Genomic DNA, 22,280 nt, shown 5'->3' on the forward strand with positions numbered 1-22,280 from the left:
GTGTGCTTGTTTGGATCCTTGTGCGCTCTATAGGGAGCCTGTGCACTGAACGCAGGCTGCTTTCACTGGGAGTAGGTATCTCCGTACATCTCTGTGCATCCTAGGTCTTCACAGCAGCATTATACAGAAAATGCAGAAAAGAATGGTAAAGACCTTCACCTGAATGAATAAGCAGAGCTGAGGTGTTTTCATCCACCATCCTCTCTGCATTTTGTTCTGGTAGTAAAACTGTATCCAATATCTTACAAGGCATCTGATTTGTTAGAGCTCCTCTGGAAACACATTGGGTTGCTGAGCTCCTCACCAAGGAACCTCACACTCAGTCCCCTCAGTTTTGCTGTCCAAGAGCAGGACAGGTTTCCTGGTGGGTGGTGTGCCAAGTGTGACATGCATTTCTACAAGCAGGTCACTAATCAGACATGGGCAAGCTCTTCTGGTGTATCAAAGGCTCAAGTAAACATAGGGAAAAACGTCATCATGAGAAAGGCTCTTGTGTTTCCCCGTTCTCCAGGCTGCCGTTCGTTGCAGGTAACCGGCCTGCGCCCGCTTCTCCCTTACGTAAAGTAATTGCGATCATGTGCAGGGATGTGGGAAATCCTCTAACAGCTTTTTTTCTCCCACTCAGGTCACTGGTGGAATAGAAACCTCTAGCTAATCTGCTGGAGTAGCTATGTGAAAAACTCATTGAATATGTAGGCCGTTAGTTATAGGAGAGCAAACAGGTGCTTGTGGCTGCAACTAATTTGTCTGCTGGCTGTTCGTAAGGAATCTGGGTCATTACACTTGCAATAGCTGGCAGCAGCAGGCATATCAAGTAATCTCTTCACTGTAATAGGATAATTCCTGTGCTGTAGTACTAGTATCAAAATATGGTTTAAAGCCCTTGAGGCAAACCAAAGCCAGATTTGTTCCTGTTACAGCTGGGACAGGTGCAGCGAAGTGACAATCCCACCTTCTGTGTGGCACTCGTATCGGTCATCCCTCATAGGGAAACGATCCTTAAAAACTTAAGCCAGTATGAGAGCTGGGCAGATTCTCCCTTCACATCTGCAGTGGAGCTTTCTGGAGTTCACCCCATTGTGTCCTGCAGTTGTGGGGATATAGGCAAGGCCAGGCAGCGGCGGCTTCAATGAGAGCTGCAGCTTGCGGGAGGATAAAGCGTGGTGAAGGGGCTTATCTTTTAAAGGCAGTGCTTGGAGCTATTTATAGGTCACTTTGTATGTGATTACTTTGTTTATAATCAGAAAGTTTTCTCCTGAAAAAAATGGCAATCAGGGAACAGCAGCTGGTGAATTTCAGATTTGCTTTACCTGGCCACATATTTGAAGTCCTGCACTGTTTTGAATGCATTTGTTTTTCTTAAAGCTCCTTGTTGCCTGACTGCAGAGTCTACCCAGGTGTTATGAGCTGAGGAAGGGAAGAGCCTAGCTGAATTCCTTCTTGAAGAATGGGAAAATCAGAGGCTACAGGGGAACGACTGTTCAGCAATAAGACTTTGAGAGACCATGAGCAGCCCCCCTGGTATTACTCAATAATTGTGTGAGGTGACTGACAAGCAATAAACCTAGGCAGTCACCGAGAGAATGCTGTTTCCCTGTTAAAAGGACACGGTCACACAAGTGCCTTGTTCTTGCCCATCTACAGCCTACGTAACACGTAGCTGCAGACAACAGGGTAGGCAGATACTCACACATGGGCTCACTGACAGCCATGCGTGATGTTCCAGAGGGGATTTCTAAAGATGCCCACACCAATCTTTTCTCATGTGCACCTCAGCTTGAAATAACCTGTTTCTGCAGAGGTCTGCAGCATGTCCTGGCTTTTTTTGGTAGCCCAGAATTCCTGGCTATTACATGACCAACGCTGAACTCTTTTAATACAGCTTGCAAGAAGATGTTTGAAACACTGTTTTGGAAGATAAGTTAGTTTTGTCCGTGAGGTAACTCAAAATCAATGGAATTAAGCAAGGTTTTTAAATGTCCCAGTTGTGATTAAGTGGGATTAAATGTCTCAACAGTGATTACTGCTTCCCCCCCAAAAATAAGGTAGGACAGAAACCTTATCCCTTCAGGCTACTGACATAATACTGGATCCTCCTAGGGGGACACTGGTGAAACTGAGATCCCAGAGTGCTCTCTTGTGTGCCTCCTTGGAATGGGTAGGAAGGAGCTGGGGTGAAAGTGGCAAAGGTAGCCTGTGCCTCCAGACTTCTTGTACACCATGAGAAGCTCCACAAGGCCGAGACAACCATGATGCAGATCTACAGTGCTGGAGTGTTAAGTTTTGGCCTTTTTTTTTGCATTTTGCTCTTCCTGTTTTCTCCCTCTGCTTCCCTCGTCACTTTTATTTGTGACTTTTTTCATCTGAACAACAAAAATCTTTGTCTAGGTAGACAATACCTGAAATAGCATTTCCCTGGTGCAACTGAAATGGTAGAGCAACTCAAGGTGGTGGTGCTAGGTCACTCAGTAAAAATGAGTGGGAACTGCAGTGGGGAACAGAGGATCGATTCTTCCAAAGGCCAAAAAAGGTTTTATTGACTTCTGCACATAAATATGTCCTGCCCCAAGCCTCTACCTTGCTCAGGGGAACTTGGATCAAAACCCCTTGAACTTGTTGATTGCTAGCAGAGCTGTATGGCAGGATTGGAGGACACCCACACTGCAACAGCTTTTCAGTAGGATTTAAATAACTTGCACTGAAGTATTTTCTCATGGAAATAGGCAAAATATGACTGAAACGTGTGGTGCTAATTTATACCAATAGAGAATTTTGCCCTTGTGCTAAATTTTCAGAGTAAACACCTTGCAGCTGTTTTTTTAAATAAAACAAAAAACCTTGGAAGCAAACCAAACCACAAGCCTGTTTCCTGTCTCCATCCACCATGCTGTAGTACATATTTGCTCTGCAGAGAATATTGTCCTTTTGGCGATGTAGATATTACTTAAGTGCAGCTTGTTTTCAGTTAAGCTGCCAAGCTTCCATCCTGAAATGTGTGAGGATTTTTTTTTTAATGATGCATTTTACCCTACAGCTATGTGGTATTTTACTGCAAGCCTTAATCGTTTACTGATTTTTGGAAGACTACAGAAAAATAATACAGTTACGTGCCTCGACACCTTGAACATTTAGGGTAAACCATGTTATTCATCATAATATTTTTTTATTACTTTTAATAAGATTTTGACATCATGCAAAGATCATTTCAGATAATTACAACACAATCTTTAGAATCGTAGAATAATTTAAGTTGGAATATTTTCTCAATGTATTTTGAATTAAAATGTGTACACTGAGTTTTAGAAGCAGGAGACTGAGTGGTACCTGATTTCCTTAAATATATGTGGTAGCTCTGATTTCTGCCCTAAAATGTAAATTTATCTATTTATCTGAGCAAAACTTTCTCCCAGTCTCTATTAATATTAATCTTCCTTCTGTTGTCCAGGCTTGTGCTTGCCTTGCCTGTGCTGGAGAGGGGGTTGCAGTGCATTTTGATCCGAAAGCTCTTTGACCCTCTTGGGACTCCCTGCTTTGTCTCGGGTGCAGTGTTTGCTGCTGCAGCTTACGGAGGTCCAGCCGCTTGCGCGGGTAGAGTGAGGACAGCCCTGTGCTGGAGGCTGGGAACTGGGGCCGAAGGCTTCCTGTGAGAGCTACAGGCGCAGTCTGTAAAGGTAAACACGAGGGAGAGAGGTGACTGCCTCGGATCTCTTCAAATACATTACTCATAAAAAAGAAGTTTCAACCAGTAAAGCACACCTACAAAGTAGGAGCAAGCATTTTAATACTCAGTAACTAATGCTCTTTGAAAAACCGAGCAGATCTCACTTGTTTCATTGTACTGTACGCAATGGTGATGGCCTAGGGGACTTTAATGGAGTGCTGCAGAAAATAGACTTGCTATTTCTGGAATGCTGCACTGTTTTCAGAAAGTGCTGCTTCAACTGTATAAGATCAACCATAGATAACAACAAGCAAACATGCCCAGCATCCTCAGAAAGAAGCTCCTTTAGCATAGCAGGGATCAAGTTGACAGCAGATTTTCAGAAATGGGTTGGCAGCCCATGTGATTAAGAGAGTTTTATGCTTGCCTATCCAAGTCCCTTCTATAAATAGCCAGCATAAGATTACAACAGCGTGCTAACTTTGTGTCGGCCCGTATCTTAACTGCCACTTTCCTGGAAAACACTCCTACCCTCCAGGCTGATACTTTTTGTGCTTACTTTCACCCTCCAGGTATAATTATTATTTATTAAAATAAAATATAATATAAACTTAGATGAAATGCATATTCTGAATCATGAGTAGTTGAAGTGGAAAGATCCTGAGCACGTGGGTGACTCGCCGAGGGCGCTGGTCTTAGCAAGAAGGCAGTGACAGTGGGAACTAGTTAGCACCTTTAAGAATGCCGAGGATTTTTTAAAAGATATATTCTGCCTGTCTAAATAGGGCTCTAAGCTGCAGATTGCTCCGTGTGGGTGAGCCTTGTCTGCATGGAGCCTTGTTCATGGCGAAAGGAGCGGCGAGTGCTCAGCGCTGAAGCCAGCAGATCTTCGGGTGGCCATGCCAAGCAGGTCATGGGGACAGCAGTAGTGGGCTGAGTGTGTCATGGGAACCGGGCCTGGCTGTTGGCATCCCTGTTTTCAGCTCCTTACTCTGTCTATAAATGGTTTGTGAGTTTGTGCCAAGCCAGAAGCCATGTCACAAGGACATCTCCAGCTAGATAGCATTAATGTGCAGAACCGTGTAGTATCTCCCAGTTTCTGCCCCTTTCCATCTACAGCTGGTCTGGCAAATGATCAGGTACCTACATGGGACTTTGCTTGTTCCACAGCTGTTCTTCAAAGACAAAGTCTCTGGCTGATAAATTTCGGAAGTAGATTTGCTGTGTGTAAAGCAGTTGTAGCCTCCTTCCTCTCCCCAGCCTTTCTAGCATGGGAAGTCACTTTTCAAGCCATGTGCTTTAATGAGCTTCAGCATGATAGAGGCTAAATTCATCAGCAGCATGAACAGGACCATCCCTGTTGTCTTGTGTTCAGTTCCAAGCTTGGGCATTTGGTTTCAGTGCACAAGAAAAGCTTTTCTTTCACTTCATTTTTCACTCTTCTAGCATACAGAACATGATGGTCTGTTACCATGATTTTGTCAAGTTGGCTAGGATACGGTACAAGCTATGTCCAAACTATCGTTTAGGATGAAATTAGATAGGTGTTGAAGTTCTGAAATATTAATATTGCACTTGAGTGCACTATAAGCAGCCCTGCAAGGCAGATCAGTACTCACTGCTGTGTTACAGGTTTGGGGTTTTTTTCCCACCTTATCTCAGGAGAGACTTGGAGCTCTTGCACACCAAATTTGAGCTCTTTTCTTTTGGTTGGTTAAAGAATTGTTCTAAATAGCTTATTAAGTTAATTATCTTGAATGCAAAATACCCTCTAGCCACACGATATGGGTAATATGTCTTATGTGTTAAAGGATTTGCAGCAGTAAACCATCTTAGCTTCCAAGCTGCAGTTAGCAGGGCCTGCCTCATTAGCAAAAGTAGGAAGCAAGCATCTATTAAGCTGCTACTGAAGTTCCTTCTCACAGGAATTTTTAGGAGCTTAAGAGTCTGAGTAGGAGGCACAGGAAAAAAAAAGTGCAAATACTGTTACCTTATTTCCAATATAAGCTCTATTAAGAAAATTAAGGAACTTAACTTCTATATCAGACTTGCTTTTGAGAATATCTCTGCTGGCCACAAATCACATGATGTCCCTAACTGATAAATCCATTTTGGCAAAAATCTGTAATGTGTGCGGGGCTGCAGACGTTTCTTACTGTGCAGTTAGCTGCTGTTTTCACTAGCCTTGAAAGGAGGTGAAGAGCTCGTACTTCTCTCAGTGGGTTGCTCTCGCCCGATGATGTGACTCAGTGATGGCAAGGTAAATGCTTTACTGAGAGATGCTGAAGTTGAAAATTCATTGGCATTATTTTTCCTAAAAGGTAAAGTATTGGTTCCTTGGAGCCGTCCAAAAGTGGCCTTTGAGATACACAAAATAAGTCTATTGTCTCTGAACACCATGAGGAGAGTTGGCGTGTGCTCTGCTTTGGTGGTCTCTCTAGCCTGTAGCCAAAACAAGGTTAGGTTTAAGCCGCAAACTGCAAGCTTTATGTGTGTAGGCACAAAACTGGAAAGAGCTTCTGGTCCTTACCTGGATTTCAGCACTGGCATAAGCATGCAGTATTTTTGCTTATGGTACCTATGTGTGAAATGAGTATAGGCTAAGTTATGCACTGTGAGAGGAATTTGGAAAGGTATTACATATGTGGGTTTGACAGACCAAGCTCAGCCTCTCATATGGCTGGGCTGACTCAGATTTCAGCCTTTTGAATAGCTGCCATTTTACTGCTTTGCTAATGAAAAGGTGCATTTCCCACCTACCTCTTGAGAAGGACTTCAGAGGTTAAGGAGCAAAATGATATTTTATTTCAATAGGTATCAGTCATGCAGAGAGCACTGGTGCTGCATCATAAGAGGAAATTGACTTCTGTGGCTGCAGAGATATCATCAGCGGAGAGAAGTTCTGGGAGAGAACAATAACCAAAACAACAGCCTGAGATATAGGATGGAGCATGAGCAGTCTCACTGTGAGAAGGATGTCCTACAGCTGAGATACCTGCAATAGCTCATTCCATTTTAGGTACCTTGGAACAGATTGTTCCCAGAGGCATCTTATAGCTCAGTATAAGTCATAGGTAGGCTGAAGTCACCATCAACTGAAATCAAGGGAAAGCTTCCCATTGGCATAAATGACATTTGGATCATGAATTTAGTAATCACTTTACATGGACTGTTAAATTCTTCTTTGGAAAGTATTATTTCTTTAAGTGTTTTCTCTACAAATAGAGAATAAAGCTGACATCTCTATCTCCATCACCAAGAATAAATATTTTGGGGGTCATGCCATTCAGGTATCAGTTTTACTGAGAAACCCCAAGGAAGCTCTGCAGGAGGAAGAAGAAGTATTTTTTGTGCTTTTGTGGTTTCTGGTAAATATAGGATTGATGAAGTGAGCAGTGATGTGTTTGCTTTCACACTGAATGCAACAGGAACGTGTTTTTCAGTGTTTGGCTGACTACTTTGAATTTCAGCTTCATAGATTACACCTACAAAATTGAAGACTTCTTTTAAATCACTGTATCTTTTGAATAGCCACAAAATGCCTATTTTGATTAATTTGAAAAATAATAGGTGTAAAAATTCAGGTTTTGGAAATGTCAGGAGAAAAATCTTCAATTATCTTTCTGCTAATTTCAGCTAGTACAGTGATTTTAGTGATTTTAGTCTTTTCCTGAATAACTCAAGAATATATCCGTAGATATCCTCAAATTACAGAATTTACTCCTTGATTAAAACCACACATGGAAATTTCAGACCCCAAAAATGGTACTTTTAGTAAGAAATGTCCACTTGAGACTAGAGAGTTACCATGGCAAAGTCATCTAAACCTCAGTATCAGCCTTGCTTCTACACAAAGTGGGACATGACTGACCGCTGACTCTGCAGGATATCCCCATCTTTCAGGAATCAGTTCACAGTTCCGTTTTAACAAACCGGGATGATGGCTTTTTTTTTCTGCCAAACTGGAAAGATATTACTTTGTGGGGTTTTTACATGTGTTAATCATAGAATGACTTTTAGGAGAACACAGGGAAACCAGAGAAGGCCTTGCATCACCGACTTTTACTTTTAAAATTATATCAGAAATCATGTCAGCTTAAGTACTGAGTTTTGCATAATTTTATTAAAAGGAATTTTCAGAGAATCAGTATTTGAGTTCTTAGCACTTTTTCAAAATTAAACCCATTTAATGGCCAGGAAAACTGGTGAGCCATTAAAAACTGAACTCCGAAAATATCTCCCTTACATAAATCCTTACACCTGAGGGTATAGCTGATCTGCATTTTCTTCAATGTAACAAAACTTGGATTTCATTCATGTCTTGTAACAATGGAACATTAATTGAGAGGATCAAAAGCATGCTTTCCAAAGTATATTTTTGTCACTGCTGGTGAATTTCCTGCATGTTCCTTTGTCCTGGGGCTTTAGAAGGTTCTGATTGAATTAATGGCTTTGATTTTTTTTCCACTTTGTTTCAAGGGAAGAAAGTATTTTCACTGTTTTTTTTTTTTTTAATAAGGCTTATCAGGTAAACTCTATTAAAGCATGTGGGAGTGCTTATTAGAGTTCAGATGATAGATACACTTGAAAGGCACTGGATCAAAAGTCAGATTTTGTTAAAATAACTGATATATGTTATTTCATTTTCTTGTTCTAAAACCAAGTTAGATTTGCTTGACCCTGCTGGCATTAAGAAACCTGCTACACCTCCATTTGCGAAGGTGTGGCGAAGGTTTTGCTTAGTTTAGTTTGGGAGGTTCCTGAGCTTACAAATCAGGATGCAGAAAATGTACAAGGAATTGTCAAATAGAGTTGCCTGTACGGAGACACAAGAGTCTGAACCTACAGGACAGTCAGTGGCGGCAGACACTTCAGTATGATTTCAATCAGGTAAAGAAAGACAAGTTTAAGACACAGTTTAAGACAAATTAAGTTGAGGAATGATTTTAAAAACCCAAGCTCCCAGCCAGAAAGGGGAAACCAAGGCCAAACAGGGTTCTCCCCAGCAGACAGAGATCCTCACCAGCTCCTTACAGACCAGTGAAAGTGTGTCCTGCTAATGTAGGCCAATCTCAGAGCTTATCCTTTCTCTCCCAGCTGTCAGGATTTCCTAAATAATTTCCCGAGTAATCCAACCACAGGCATCAAGGAGAAGAGGGCTGGGAATCAGCCAGGGTCTAGGAGAGGTGCAGGAAGGTTTATGACCTTCTGTGAAGGTTTTATCTGCTTTTTCTTGTTTTCTTTCGTATGTCTCACAGTTGTTTTGTGACTTTCACTGTGTAAGGTCCATTTCCTCTCCCAGCAAAGTTGTTAGGTGTTTATCATCCACTCCAGTGGGACCACAACTAAACTATAATCATAAAGCTGCTCACTTCAACTTTTCCTTGCCATGGTGATCCTGCCAAGTTTTAGCTTAATTGTTCTCTTTTTTTAGCAAGAAAAAAAAAGTAAATACATTTGAATAAAAATTGAACTGAGTAGTTCAACCAAGGGAAGTGGCTCATTTGGAGGCACCTCTAGGGAAAGAAAATAATTGAAAAGTTACATTTAAAAACAATGAGTAAAGATGCTGATGGCTCCTGGTTCTAACCCAGAAATTCATTATTTAAGGTCCACCAGGGTGTAGGAGACCTAGGTTGAGTTTTCTCACCTCTCTGGGAGAATTTGAAGCCATGTCCTTCACTTTCCAAGGGAGAGCCTGACCTGCAACTAGCTTCTAGAGAGCCCTAAAGAAGGAGTGTCCTCCCCTCAGACCTTCATATTCATTCAGTTTGGCTCCATATAAATAGACATTTGTTAGGGCAAGGCTCAGAAACTAGGGATATCCTGTTTGGGTGAGTGAGCTGACCATTGTGCTAGAGAAGCTCTCATTTCTGCTTCAATAACTATTCAACTACTTTATGCCATGCAGGACACTTAGATCAGGAGGGGTTTAGGGAATCACATCTCCACCATCAGTAACCTTGAACTGCAGCCTACTCAATACCTCCTTAGAAAAGAGCAGTGTCTTTTAGCAAGGCCTGTTGTGACAGGACGAGGGGTAATGGTTTTAAAATAGAGGGAGGTAGATTCAGACTTGATATTAGGAAAAAATTTTTTACAATGAGGATGGTGGAACACTGGAACAGGTTGCCCAGAGAGGAGGTAGATGCCCCATCCCTGGAAACATTCACGGCCAGGTTGGATGAGGCTCTGAGCAACCTGATCTCATTGGAGAAGTCCCTGCTCCTTGCAGGGGGGTTGGACTAGATGACCTTGAAAGGTCCTTTCCTACCGTAACCATTCTGTGATTTTATGATTCCAGGAGGGAATCTGATCTGCCCCACATAGACCTGGGTTTGGATTATCCAGCAGCCCCTACGCAGCACAGCCACAGAGCAGTAAAGCTGTGCTCCTGTCACACCACCAAACCCTGCAACAGGAGCTTACCTGAATGCTTGTGGGTCATGTGCTGGGAGAGGCTGAGCATCCTCTTCTCATGTTGCATCTAGTGCATGGTCTGACTCTAGCAAAACTGCTTATGTTTATCTTTGGTTCTGAATAATTTCTGTAAATAGCTCTTAATCCCAAATATGAGTCCTCTTCTCACCAAGGCAGGTGTGCAGTTATCTCTTCGTCATGCATACATCTCCTCTCTCTTTATGGAGTACCTACAGAAGGTGCAGTATTTTCACCAGTCCTTCAATACAGAGGGATACAAATACAAATAGACAAAATGGAGAGTGCCATATTTAAATTATTGTCCTTTGCTAAATGCTATCCATGTGCTTCGGCTGTATAAGACTCAGCGAGGACAGTCCCTAACAAATGTTGTGTCAGAATTGGACTGTGAATTATCTTCATTTTCCCTCTCACCTTTCACCGAAATGTGGTCAAATGAATTGCCTTTTGGCAGCAGGTGTGGGAAATCGCTGTTAGGTTCTCACTTATGGGCAATTGGCTGATTTGCTTTCCTTTATTCCCTTTATTTCCTTTTGTAGGGAAGGCTGCTTCTCCCCCATCAGTCCGGAGGCATGTCCCCTTGTGCAGTCTTTCATGTGCCACAACCGAACGTTCATCCTGGACGGCCACGTGCAGCTGAAGACAGGTCTGCAAACCCAGGAGCGACACCTTTTCCTCTTCACAGACCTTCTGGTTGTTGCCAAGTCGAAGTGAGTATGGGACCTCAGGCACTGCTCCTAGAGCAGCCCTTTTTCTCAGCAGACCGTAACATGGATTTCCATAATGCTTTTTTAGTAGCAAGTCTTCCCTAAATCATAAGGAATGTTTTTGTTTGGTCAATGAATGTTGGATGCCTGATCTCTTTGAGCACTTTGGAAAACCCCATGGGCATAGATAAATTCTAGGACGCAACATTTTAAAGAAGTATCAGATGTTCTTGAATATATTGCTTGCATTGTACCGCCTTCCACACTTTAGGAGTGCAGTGTCATGGAAAAGACTCATTGGTGCTCGACTGTGTCTGTTGTGGTGCTTTCAACTGACTGTTGTGTTTTAGACAGGTCATCTTCAGTGCTTTGGGATGTGTGTAACATGGGTGGCTATGTCACAGAGGGTCTACAGATATTAACACTTACTTTGAAGCTGCTTTGATAACACACCAGCAATGAGCACCAGTATAAAAATAGAGATTGCAGGCGGCATCACAGTGTCCATCTCTGTGGGTTGTGCTGTGCCAGGAGGAGTGTGGGGAAGGGGAAGGAGAAAGGAAGTGATGCTGGGCAGTCTGGGTAGCATTCATGTGTAATCAGGCTTGCTGCTGAGGTCTGATTATTCACTCTACCATTCACAATTAAATCAGATATACAAGCTGTGTCTAGGATGCCAGCTTTGTGCAGCATTTGTGGTTTAAGGCAATTTTAGAGGGTGCTTTCACTTGTTGTTATGGGTTATGGAGAAATAAGAATAAAAAATTGTGATGCAGCTTCATTCTCTGTTAGGCACTGTGTTTGTGGTTTTACAGGGTGGGTAATCTTGATGTGAATCCTGGACTTTTGCAGTGTGTCTTTTCACTTAAGCAATTGTTTCAGAGACTGCTGGGAAAAGCCAGAATAAATCTGTGTTTTCTGTAGAAATCTGAGCTGTGTCCGTTTGAATCACACATCGTAAATGTAACCCCCCCAGCTGAACTCCTTCACTTGATGTAGTGTGACAACACAGAGGATATTTTACCCAAAACATGTTCCACTACGGGTGGGTGGTGAACATAAGGATATTTAGGGGAAATCTTGCTATTTTACCAGCAGTAGCAGTAATAGCAGTGTTACTGTATTTATGTGTGTTTGTGTCACTTAATTTAAGCTTTCAAATGTTAAACATTTACAACTTACCTAGGCTTCTTGGCTTCTTTTAGAATGATAGAATCACAGAATAGTTTGGGTTGGAAGGGACCTTTAAAGGCTATCTAGTCCAACCCCCCTGCAAGAAACAGGGACGTCTCCAATGAGATCAGGTTGCTCAGAGCCTCATCCAACACGGCCTTGAATGTTTCCAGGGATGGGCCATCTACCTCCTCTCTGGGCAACCTGTTCCAGTGTTTCACCACCCTCATTTTAAAAATGTTTTTCCTTATATCAAGTCTGAATCTCCTTCCTTGTATTTTAAAACCATTACCCCTTGTCGTATCACAATAGGCCCTGCTAAAGAGTTTCTCCCATGACTTATAGTCACTGAGAGAAAACTAGCACCTTCCTGCAGCAAACTCATCTGACCCTGAAAGAATGCTGAAGGTGGGTGGGAGGAATCACGCTCTCGGGGTTCTCTCACTCAGTCCTCTGGCTATTCAGTGGGCATAGCCTTACTAGCTTAGGTATAAGCTCCTAAATTGTAGAAGACAAAAGTCAGGTGGGATGAATCCCTCCCTCCCTGGTCAGCATGCTGAGCAGAAGCAAAATTACAACCCCAGGCTGAGCTGCTGCGTGTTGCTGCAGATTTGGCTGGGTCCCAGTGGAACTATTTGCTTGGTAAAGCACTGCTCTGTGTAACCACTCCAAAATCTGGTCCCCATGCTCTTAAGCATTTGATTTAGTGTGGTGAAGCATCTGTGATGTTTGAAGAAGGTGGAACAGAACAAATTGTGCTTCTGCATGTGAAAAAGGGGGAAGGGGATCAAGTCTTTGCTAGAAATGGTAAAAATAATATTTTGAGTGAAATTACTTCATGTATTTTAAAGAACTAATTGGGATGTTCTCTCTAAAGCTGCCCTGCCAGCAATTAAAGCATCAGAGCTGTCACTAATGAATACTCGTAAAAATCAGCAATTTTAAAGATATCTCACACCAAAATACCATTCCTGATTCTTAGGGGGAAAACCAGATTGCTATGCAGCTGTGACTATTGATTGTTACTGACTTTTTAATAGCTGATGCAGGGTCAAGACAGCAGGTCACCAGGATGGAATTAGTGATACAGTTGAATCAGAGTCAACTTCAGAATTATTCCTTGTGAAGGTGCTAAAAATTTGTAGTGCTCTTTCATGTTAAGTAGTTTTTCACCTTGGGACATATGAACACCTAAGGTATCTTAGGTACAGCCCAGTGCTGTATTTGTGTCAGCTCAGCTGCAGGTAGCCGGTCACTGTACAAAGGGAGCTCACGTATAATTAGACTTCATATGATCAGCAAATGGGTAGAAGTTTTTCTTAAAGAGAGCAACAAGTATCCTGTGTCCTCTGAGCTTGCTGAGTAAACTCCTGTACAGCACTGCGCTCCTGCTTAAAGGCAGTGAATTAGCATTGATTCCATGGAAATTTGTGGAGGGTGAGTCCTGTCTACAGCTGGTCTGTGTATGACTTTGGAGAGGTGCCTGTACGTTAATTTTCTGCTACTTTCTAATAATTTTTGAAATGTAGTCTGTCACCTTTTCAGATCATGCATTAGCCCAGCTTATAAAAAATAAGAATAATACTGTCATGCTGTGCTTCTCTCTCTGCTGCCCCACCTTTTACTGCCTCCATGTGAGGAGTAAGCCATAAATTGATTGAGACAGTTTTTCTCACTAAGCCAATATTAAGTATGTAAAATTTTATACTGTTTTCTGTATATTGATTAGATTTCTTACAGAGAGCATGTGTTTTAATTTGGTAAATATTTCAAGGATCTGTCAGATCAATGATCGAGGTTTCTTACCTAGCTTTTTGTGTGGGAGGCACAGAGAAATGGCTTCCTCTTTCTCCTTTGCAATACATACATGCATGTTTACACAGACATTTTAAGGTTATTTTCCCAACATGACTGGATGTAGAAATTGATGGTTGAACACATACATAGAATTACGGTAGCAATCTCATAGTAGATCCATTAATGCTTTTGTCAGAGGGTCCTATTAAGGAGATTAGCAAATCTAGTGAGAAGTTAATCTTCCATCTGTTAACGGCTGCAAGGTGTCCAGTTGCCACTTACAGAAAGCAAAAGGAACTGAGTTTACTCTGCAGAGGTGATAGAATTTGGGGTGCATCAGTATTTACACTGTTGATGTTCATGATTTTTCTGTTGATTTAAGTGGATTCTGGATCTGCCTGATATTTAGTGTAACACTTGTAAGAGGGCTTACTTCCTTAAAATATTAATAAAATATTTGTTAGATTGTTACTCTTTCAATTTTTCACATGTTCAGTCATGCTGCTTCCTTAGTCAGCAATGATGGATTTGTTTCTGGAGGTAATGCTTTGGCACTTCAGAAGAAGACCCCCATTTCACAAACGCTGAGAACCCATGGGTTGCATACAGGACATGGCAGATAGAGATAAAATTATACTTCAGGCCCTTTAGATGTTAATGGAAGCTACTGTTTCAGCGCCTCTGGAAACCAGGCCACTTGAATACTGATAATAGCTGAGAGCTGTGCCTAGGCATGGCAAATGGGGTAAGAATATACATCAGGCATGATTGGAGAACATCTTTGTGCTTCTGCCAACACCCTGCTGACACCCGCTACTGGCACTGTAGGGGTCTGGCTTTATGAACTGTAAATGTTAAAAAAGTGAAATAGCATCTAGAGAGTTCACTGTACTGGGGAATGGGAAAAAGAAATTGAGGAGAAAGGGAGGGTCAACAGATTGATTCAGTGGAGTCAGACCAGGCATCCATTTATTAACATCTATATTAGAATTCACAGCTGTATTTTTTTTGTAAATCTACATTTTCACAGTTCATTCTATGGTCAGTTACAGTTATTTCTGTATTCTTGACAGATCTTACTTGTTGCATCACAAACTGATTCGTTGACGAGCATATTGAAATATTCTCTTGTACTTTAGGTTTCTATTTGATGGGGCAACAAAATGCAATAGAGAGGTGAAATGTACTAGGAAATACCATGGTATAGTTTAAAAAATACATGAACTTGAGATTATATTTTACAGTATTTTATGGCAATCTAGTTAAGTGAACCTTTTTGCCAGGTGGGATATGCACTGATGGTCCTTTATTGCCCACCACTGTGAATGCTGCTGGGTTATTAGTGTTGTTCTACCCCACTACACCTGTTAGCACAAAGTCAGCAGGAAACCTCAGACAAGTCAGGGTATTGCAGGTTCATCTATGTCCTCTTTAAAGCCGCAAGGTTCAAGTACTTTCACGTTTCAGACCGCATTAGTTCAGAGTGTCCTAAATCAAATACCTTGTAAACAGACTAATCTCAGCAAAGGTAGTCCATGTGTATCAGAGCTCTAAGAAACTGCTTACCTGGCGTATTTATTTATAGAGCACTAATCGCCAGGGTGCCTGGCACTGTCCCCACCTGCATTTCCAACAGTGATGAGCTGATGTGCTCTTGCTTGCAGTCCTTTGATTAGAAGGGCAAACCGTTTTCCCATTTTCAGGGAGGGGGCCACTTTTCCTCCAGCCTTTCCCTGCTGGCCCAGGAGAGCCATAGCTCAGGTAATTCAGTCTGCAACACCTCGAGTGCAAACCTGTCTTGAAGCAAGGGGCTGTTGCATTGCTACAGAACTGGACTGACTTTGTGAGATTTTACTTGTTTCTCACATAGCATCAGTGCCCATCGATCCTACAAAGGAAGGAGATTTACTGTGAGAAATTAAGTGGAAGAAAGGAGTTGAAATAAAAAAAAAAGTTAAAGTCTGTAAATTTGACCCTTACTGTACTCTAATGTTTAGTAGGATAAAATAAGCAATCCAACTATACTGTAAACTCCTCAATGGCATTAAAGTCACTGAAAGGAGAGTCCAACAGAAATGGCAATCTTTGCCTCATGGTGAGATTTGGAGCTCTAGACATGGGCAGAAGTTTTCCCCCAAGAAGGGAGATTCCCAGGGATGCCACAAGCAACCGATTTATCCCACATACAGGATATCTGTTGAGCCCATTTAGATGAGAAATTGACATATTTTTATATGCAAGCCAAATAAAACATTGTTTTCTATAACTAAAGCAGAAGCGCTTCTTCCATCAGCTCCAATGCAAGTTTCACATGTGCCTGAAGGAAGAAGAACCTCTGAGTTCTTTTACCTGCCTTGCTATGTTTTCATGTGTGTGACATACCTATGAATTTCTGCCAGCAGGTCGCACTCTCATTTCAAACTAAAGTGCCAAGCACGTCTCTGTGAGATGTGGACAGCATTTTGTACAGAAGAAGTCTGTGAAGGCAGCACAGACCCAGAAAGGTCCTTTGTTTTGGGCTGGCCCACCACAAACTGTGTGGCAAATTTCAGGTAAGAATTGAGATATGTTTTATTTACTAAGTTGCTGAAATGCTTTTAGGTTGATGGGTGACAAGACTACCATGGATTCATTCAGCATCAGTGAATGTGGGAAGTAGGAACTTACTGATTCTGAAACCCATTCCCTCTGCTGCTGTGAGGAAGTCACCCTCCATGCCTCATTTTCTGTCTGTTTGCAAATATTGCCGTGAAACTTGCTTATCACTTAAAAATTTGAGAAAATATGTGATTTGGCAAAGCACTCTCTGTGCTGCAAACCTGATCAGTGGAAATTATCTTCCTTTTTTTTTAATAGTTTGACAAACACCTTGGCTAATTAATAAAATAAACTACACACAGTAAAGAGTCAAGCTAATGAAAGGATCAAAGAGACCCTTGTAGGACACTTTTAAACAGAACAGCTTCTATTGGAAGTAGCAAGAAACATACAGTGAAATACTGACCTTGTCCTGTTTCTCTTTTTAGTTTAATTGTGCCAGAAAAAAAAAGTCAAAATTCCTCTTGAAGCAGAGTCTCTGAATTTTAATAGAGATAAAGATTTTTGCTCTGTCTTTGCAGCATTGACTGTAGGACACATAAGCACTGTAGAGATAATTTCAGTGATTAGGCTAATTTTAGTCTCAGCAGGAGGGCTCTGTCATCACTTTGGATAAGAGAGGGCACTGTCCCCCTGAAATCCCGGCTGCTTAGCCACAGTAATTTGGCTGGGCCTTGGAAAATGCATTTTCCTCTTTACCAACAGAGAGCAAAAGCTGACGCATGCAGCTTAATTTGTATGTCACATTGTCTGTAACCAAAGAGAATGCTGTGCACAAACTGCTCTCTGTTGACCTGATTGAACTGTTTATGTTTTTTTCACTTAATAGTCCTGAAACAAAGCTGAAATTTTCTATCGATTTTCAATTGAACTCTTGCCAATAAACATGAGCTCTGATCTGGAGACAGTACATGATCTTTTATCGCTATCAGGAAGTAGTTGGATAGGAAAGCAATAGCTTCAATCAAAACAGAGTCAGAGATTTTGTAGAAGTGAAATTATTTTGTATCTGGAGGTACACTGGAAAATCTAAAATGCCATGCGTGAGTCCGTAGATGCATATCTGACAGAATTGAAGTAGCCAAAGCAGAGTCACATTTTTAATCTTTAATCTTTTTAATTCCCCTCACAGCATCATTCAGTAGATTCGTAGTTCCCTAAATGCCTGCTCTGAAAATCTGAAGAACTTGATTTGCAGAAGCAGCAGTGGGAATAGCGGTTACTCCATCTGGGACAGGATTTAAATCAGGAAAGTTGAAGCAAAATTAGGTTAGATTCCTTGCACTATCCTATTATTAGCTACATTTAACTGGACGGTTTTGTATCCTTGAAAGTGTGTAAATGAGATAAGCCTTACAATGACCAAAGTTAAATCCTACTAAGTACAATAGGACCTTTTTTCATTGTGGCTTATGTGTACTTTATAATGTGGTGATAAACCAAGTAATAAATAAGAAGAGAATTAGAATAGTGGAAGTGGAAAGAACCCTATATACCTGAGGAAATACCTTTAAACTTCTGAATTAAGCTCTTATTTTAAAGTGCCCTCCTCTTCTATTTGGACATTAGATTAAGAACTGAACCCATTTCCTTCTGAATTCACTGGTAAAGCTTTAACAGCTGCGGTGAAACCTGGTAACTGGGGCTTTTGGTCTCCATGGCAGGCTTTTCAGTTGATTTTGCAAGGAAACAGATTTTTCGTTCAAATCTGGAAAAACCTTTTAGTTTTTGTAGGTATTTATCTAAATGGCCACCAAGAAGCAGCCCTTTCCACTGTGGTTTGTATAAGGGCTATTTTCGTATTAGAATTATGTCTGATTTGTCCCTGTTTTTCTATAATTCTTGCAGGTCGGCAGAACAAAAGGAAACATGGCTATCTTTTTTGCAAAGGTACTTTATTATGCAGTCTTTGAAGACACTGAAAAGAGTCCCAGTCATCTAGACCAGTGGTTCCCAAGCTGTGGTACCTATGCCATCATGATAGCATAAGCTCTTTCAAAGTTATATTAAGAAAAAAAAAAAACATCTCATGTCTTCTCCCTGCAGGAGATGATTTATGCTGTTTGTGCGATGATCACTAAGCAAGGAGGGAAACTCTCTCCCTGTGCCTGAACATGGCTCAGGATAAAACTGGAGCAATTCCTGTCATACATGGTCCCTTCCCTATCCAGTTGTAGGAGCCTCTGCCACCATTGCAGTAGTTGAGCTTGGGGCTCTTTCCATGGTGATGGCATCTAAGCAAGCCCAGCTCAGGAACCTCTGCTCTAACCTAGCTGCTGCTCATGGCTGGCTGTATTTTGGTCTTACAAAATGGACCCCAAGCCTCAGGGTTTGGTGGGAGGGTTTGTGTAAATAGAGCTCTTATTTCAGTCAGTGTTTGGACAGAAAACACTGTGGTGGTTTTGTTTTCTGGTCACCTAGGTCTGCTGGTTGAGGTTTGTGTCTTTATCTGATTCTTCCAAGTTCCTAGGGTTGTTTAAATCATCCTTGCTGGGGATGATTTCTAATTCACTCTTCTGTTCAGTCCTTTGAACTGTTCCATACAATGGAATGTAACTGATTCCAGTAGCAGCCTGTAGTGCAGACTGAGGCATCACAGTGATGGGTAGTTTTAGCTTGATTTTTAAAATCAAATTTCTCTGCTGCTAAGAGTGATTTCTACAATGAACTTTAGTACAACAGAGCCTTACTGTGGGCCACTGTCAGCATCCCTTCCAGATACTGCTGGATGCTTTCTTGTCCTCAGAGATCTTTCTACTGCAGTACATCTGCAAACAATCTGCTTCTTATCCAGTTACTGCTTGATTGCTATTTGAATCTCCATCTTGCTATTTATCTTTACAATATTAAAAATTTACTTCTCTTGTACTTGTTTTGCCAGTCGAATAAGAGAAGAGAAGGAAAAAGACTATCCTAAAAGCATTCCTCTGAAGATAATTGCAAAGGACGTGGGAACTTGTGCATATGTAAGTGCTCTTGAGCTAAATGAGGGTCTAAATCCACATCACCTATGAGTACTCATCACCTTTGGATATTGGGAGGGTTCCTTTGGATTGCAGCCTCCTTTAAGAATCCAGCCCCCTTTAAAAGACTCAGCATATGCAGCCCTAAAATGTTTGTTTCCTGTATTTAATACATTACTTCCTTTTTAAAGATTGTGTGCTTGGTAAGAAATACTAGTTCTGGCACACAAACTAAAGACTGTACAGTGTGAGGTCCCAAGAAACACCTCCAGCGGAACTTATGCATATGCGTCTTTGGAAATACCAGTACAATGTACCCTTTTTTTTGCTTGTAGAACTGATCTAAACCCACAGCTGCCTTCATTCAAGTCTGCAAAGTTGCAATGTGTTTTGTTGTTTATAATGATGGTAAGTCAGTAAAGCTGTGTATATGAGCACCCTGAAGTTGCCTTAAGCATGTTTTTCATCAACTAACTGATGTTGGTGAATTTATAGGCACAAGGTAAATTGGCAAAGAAGGGTCATCCACAGGGTGATTTGCACATTTTTAACTAAGTAATTTTTAACCCATTTAAACTAAATTATTGTATGTAGCTAGTACCCTGGGAATACCCTAGCATTCAGTAATAATCCATTCATTCTTCCTCTGCTTCTCATACATTTGTCCTTTCTTTCTAACTGTGCTTTTAAAATCTATTTTTCATGCTCAGAAGCCTAAAGAGCATTTGCAAGGACACGATGAATTTTTACAGAAGTTAGACTTCATTGGAGGTCTTTGCCCAACAGTGAATCTCCTCTTAGAATTCTGTATTTGCATAGACATAAGCATAAAGGAGATTGCCTTTTTTCAGAAAATCATTATTAAGGTAAATTATGTTAGTTAGAATTGCCAGATTGCTGAGACAAATGTTAATAAACAATAACAATAACCATGATAGTTCAAATGCAGGACTGCAGATCAAGGTGTTCTCAGGTGTAAATGTTTATAAATCATACATGCAGTCAGGTGTTGCACTCTTATACCAGTTTTTTTTTAAAATCTCTTTTCTCTTTAGCTATAATTAGCTCATGTGCCAAATATAGTTTCCTATAACAGTCCTAGAAATGACACACTGTGGTCTAGCTATTAACAGTAATAAAACAGTGGAGGAGCAGATGGAAACTTTGTGATGCAAATAGTTCTTATGGCACTGTGATCCCTGTGCTAGAGCAGCTGGAGATGCCCAAGAATTATTTCATTTTTGGAGGGTAGGGAAGGATGAACACAAAACACAAACCATTTTATTATATTCTAGCCAAGAGCAAAACTTATGCAAATGTGCTGACCTACTCCTGAGAGCCAGATGTCATTGCTTCAGGCAAATGTTAAATTTTTTATGGTATGAGCATTCAGATATGCCCTGAAGCAAGATATACAGTATTCTCACTACTTTCCTTTGTTTGCCATGGCAGCTTGTTATCGTCAAAGACTTACACAAATGTACAGCTCAGATCTTTTCTAAATGCAAAATGTCAGGGATTTGTTTCCTGAACATCCTATGGCCAGTATAATTTGATATTCTACACAGGGTAGAAGGATATAGCAAAGTGTCTTTGGACTGGCAGTGAACATTTACATCCTGGCTCTGCCACCTTCCCTTCTTTGGGCCATTGGATACGCCTGGGCAGTTGCAGCGGGCATGCATTTGTTCTGCCAGGGCTTTAGGCTGGCCGTGAACCAGCTGCAATCCAAAAACTGTGTAGTCTTGTTAGCGGAGCCAAACTAGCATCCCTTTAAAGATAGCTTAGGAACTTGTGCCTGATATGTGGGAGCTGCCTGTCGGCTTGGAAGTGAGGCCAAAGTGGGTGTGATGGTGCAAGCAAAAACCACTCTGGACGTGCTCTCCCCACTTGATTTTGCCTCTGTAAGGTGATGGCAGCGGTGCTGCCACATCCCGACGGGGCTGAGGATGGAGGCATTAATCCTGGTGTGTTTGAAATGCACTGCCCTGCATGAGAGCAGCCCACGGTGCCGAGGTACAGAGCATTGCCCAGCTGTGCGGGAGTGATACTGGTGCCAGGCAGCAGGTGCTGAAGTCTCACTGAGGAAAGACTGTCATGTGGAAAGCAGCACTTCCTCCGACATGAAGCTCAGCACTTCATGCTGGTCGCTGTAGCTGTTTAGAAAGTGATATTTCTGCTGATCTATGCTTTTCCATGCTGCTGATCAGCACATTCTGGAGGATGCTTGAGAGTAGCAGTTTAACTGGATAAAAGATTACCAAGAGGAAATGCTTCTGGTACTAAGCCAAATCTAGCTTTGAGAAGTCTATGCAGAATATGGCAAAGGATATAGAGATGAGCAGCCTGTATACTGTATGTTCTTACCAGGGAGATCTTCAATAGAAAAAGACAGAAATTAACAGTCGATATGAGAACCTGTTATTTCACTGAAAAACCTCACTGAAATGTTTCATTTTTCAAAGGAAACTTGCATACTTTTAAATTAATCAAACCATTTCATTTCCCTTTCCTAAAGTGTAGTTAGTGACTGTGTCTTCTTGCATATTTTAATATGGAGGTGTTGTCCCAATAATCATGGCACTCTCCTATCTGATGGAGCTGTTGGGGAAGTGGGGAGCAAATATAGGAAGTATGTGACAAAGCAGAGGAATCAAACCTTGGTCTCAAATAGCTGGATCTTTGCCTTTGTAGTATAACTTATTTATCAAGCAAAGTTTTAGGAGGGTACTCTCAATTTTTCCAGCAATGGATTATCCAGAGCTGTTGCGCTTCAGATACTTTTTGCAAATCCAAATTTTTAATGCCACTTTCCCCTCTCCTTTTTTTCTATTCACAGTCAAAAACCCTAAGTGTAACCAATGTTGATACAGCAAATGATGTAATTCTGATGGCCCTGCAGCAGCTGGGAATTAATGTAAGTTCTTGCGCCAGTTTTAA

General features: G+C 41.4%; 1 protein-coding gene across 3 annotated transcripts in view; it reads left to right on the forward strand.

Moving 5' to 3' along the window:
• Positions 1-22,280, forward strand: part of ARHGAP20 (Rho GTPase activating protein 20) — a 65,223-nt gene that overhangs the window by 20,073 nt on the left and 22,870 nt on the right. For 2 of the 3 annotated variants that reach the window (XM_086742403.1, XM_086742418.1), the window contains 5 exons: positions 10,642-10,812; positions 16,179-16,331; positions 18,226-18,267; positions 19,259-19,343; positions 22,180-22,257. In XM_086742403.1, the coding sequence (XP_086598529.1) occupies positions 10,642-10,812; positions 16,179-16,331; positions 18,226-18,267; positions 19,259-19,343; positions 22,180-22,257 (529 nt within the window). The remainder of the gene's footprint in view (positions 1-10,641; positions 10,813-16,178; positions 16,332-18,225; positions 18,268-19,258; positions 19,344-22,179; positions 22,258-22,280) is intronic. The other variant, XM_086742411.1, reaches the window with a different exon arrangement.

This window comes from Chlamydotis macqueenii, chromosome 1, assembly GCF_036417535.1.
Source record: "Chlamydotis macqueenii isolate bChlMac1 chromosome 1, bChlMac1.mat, whole genome shotgun sequence".
In the NCBI taxonomy this organism is placed as follows: Eukaryota; Metazoa; Chordata; class Aves; order Otidiformes; family Otididae; genus Chlamydotis; species Chlamydotis macqueenii.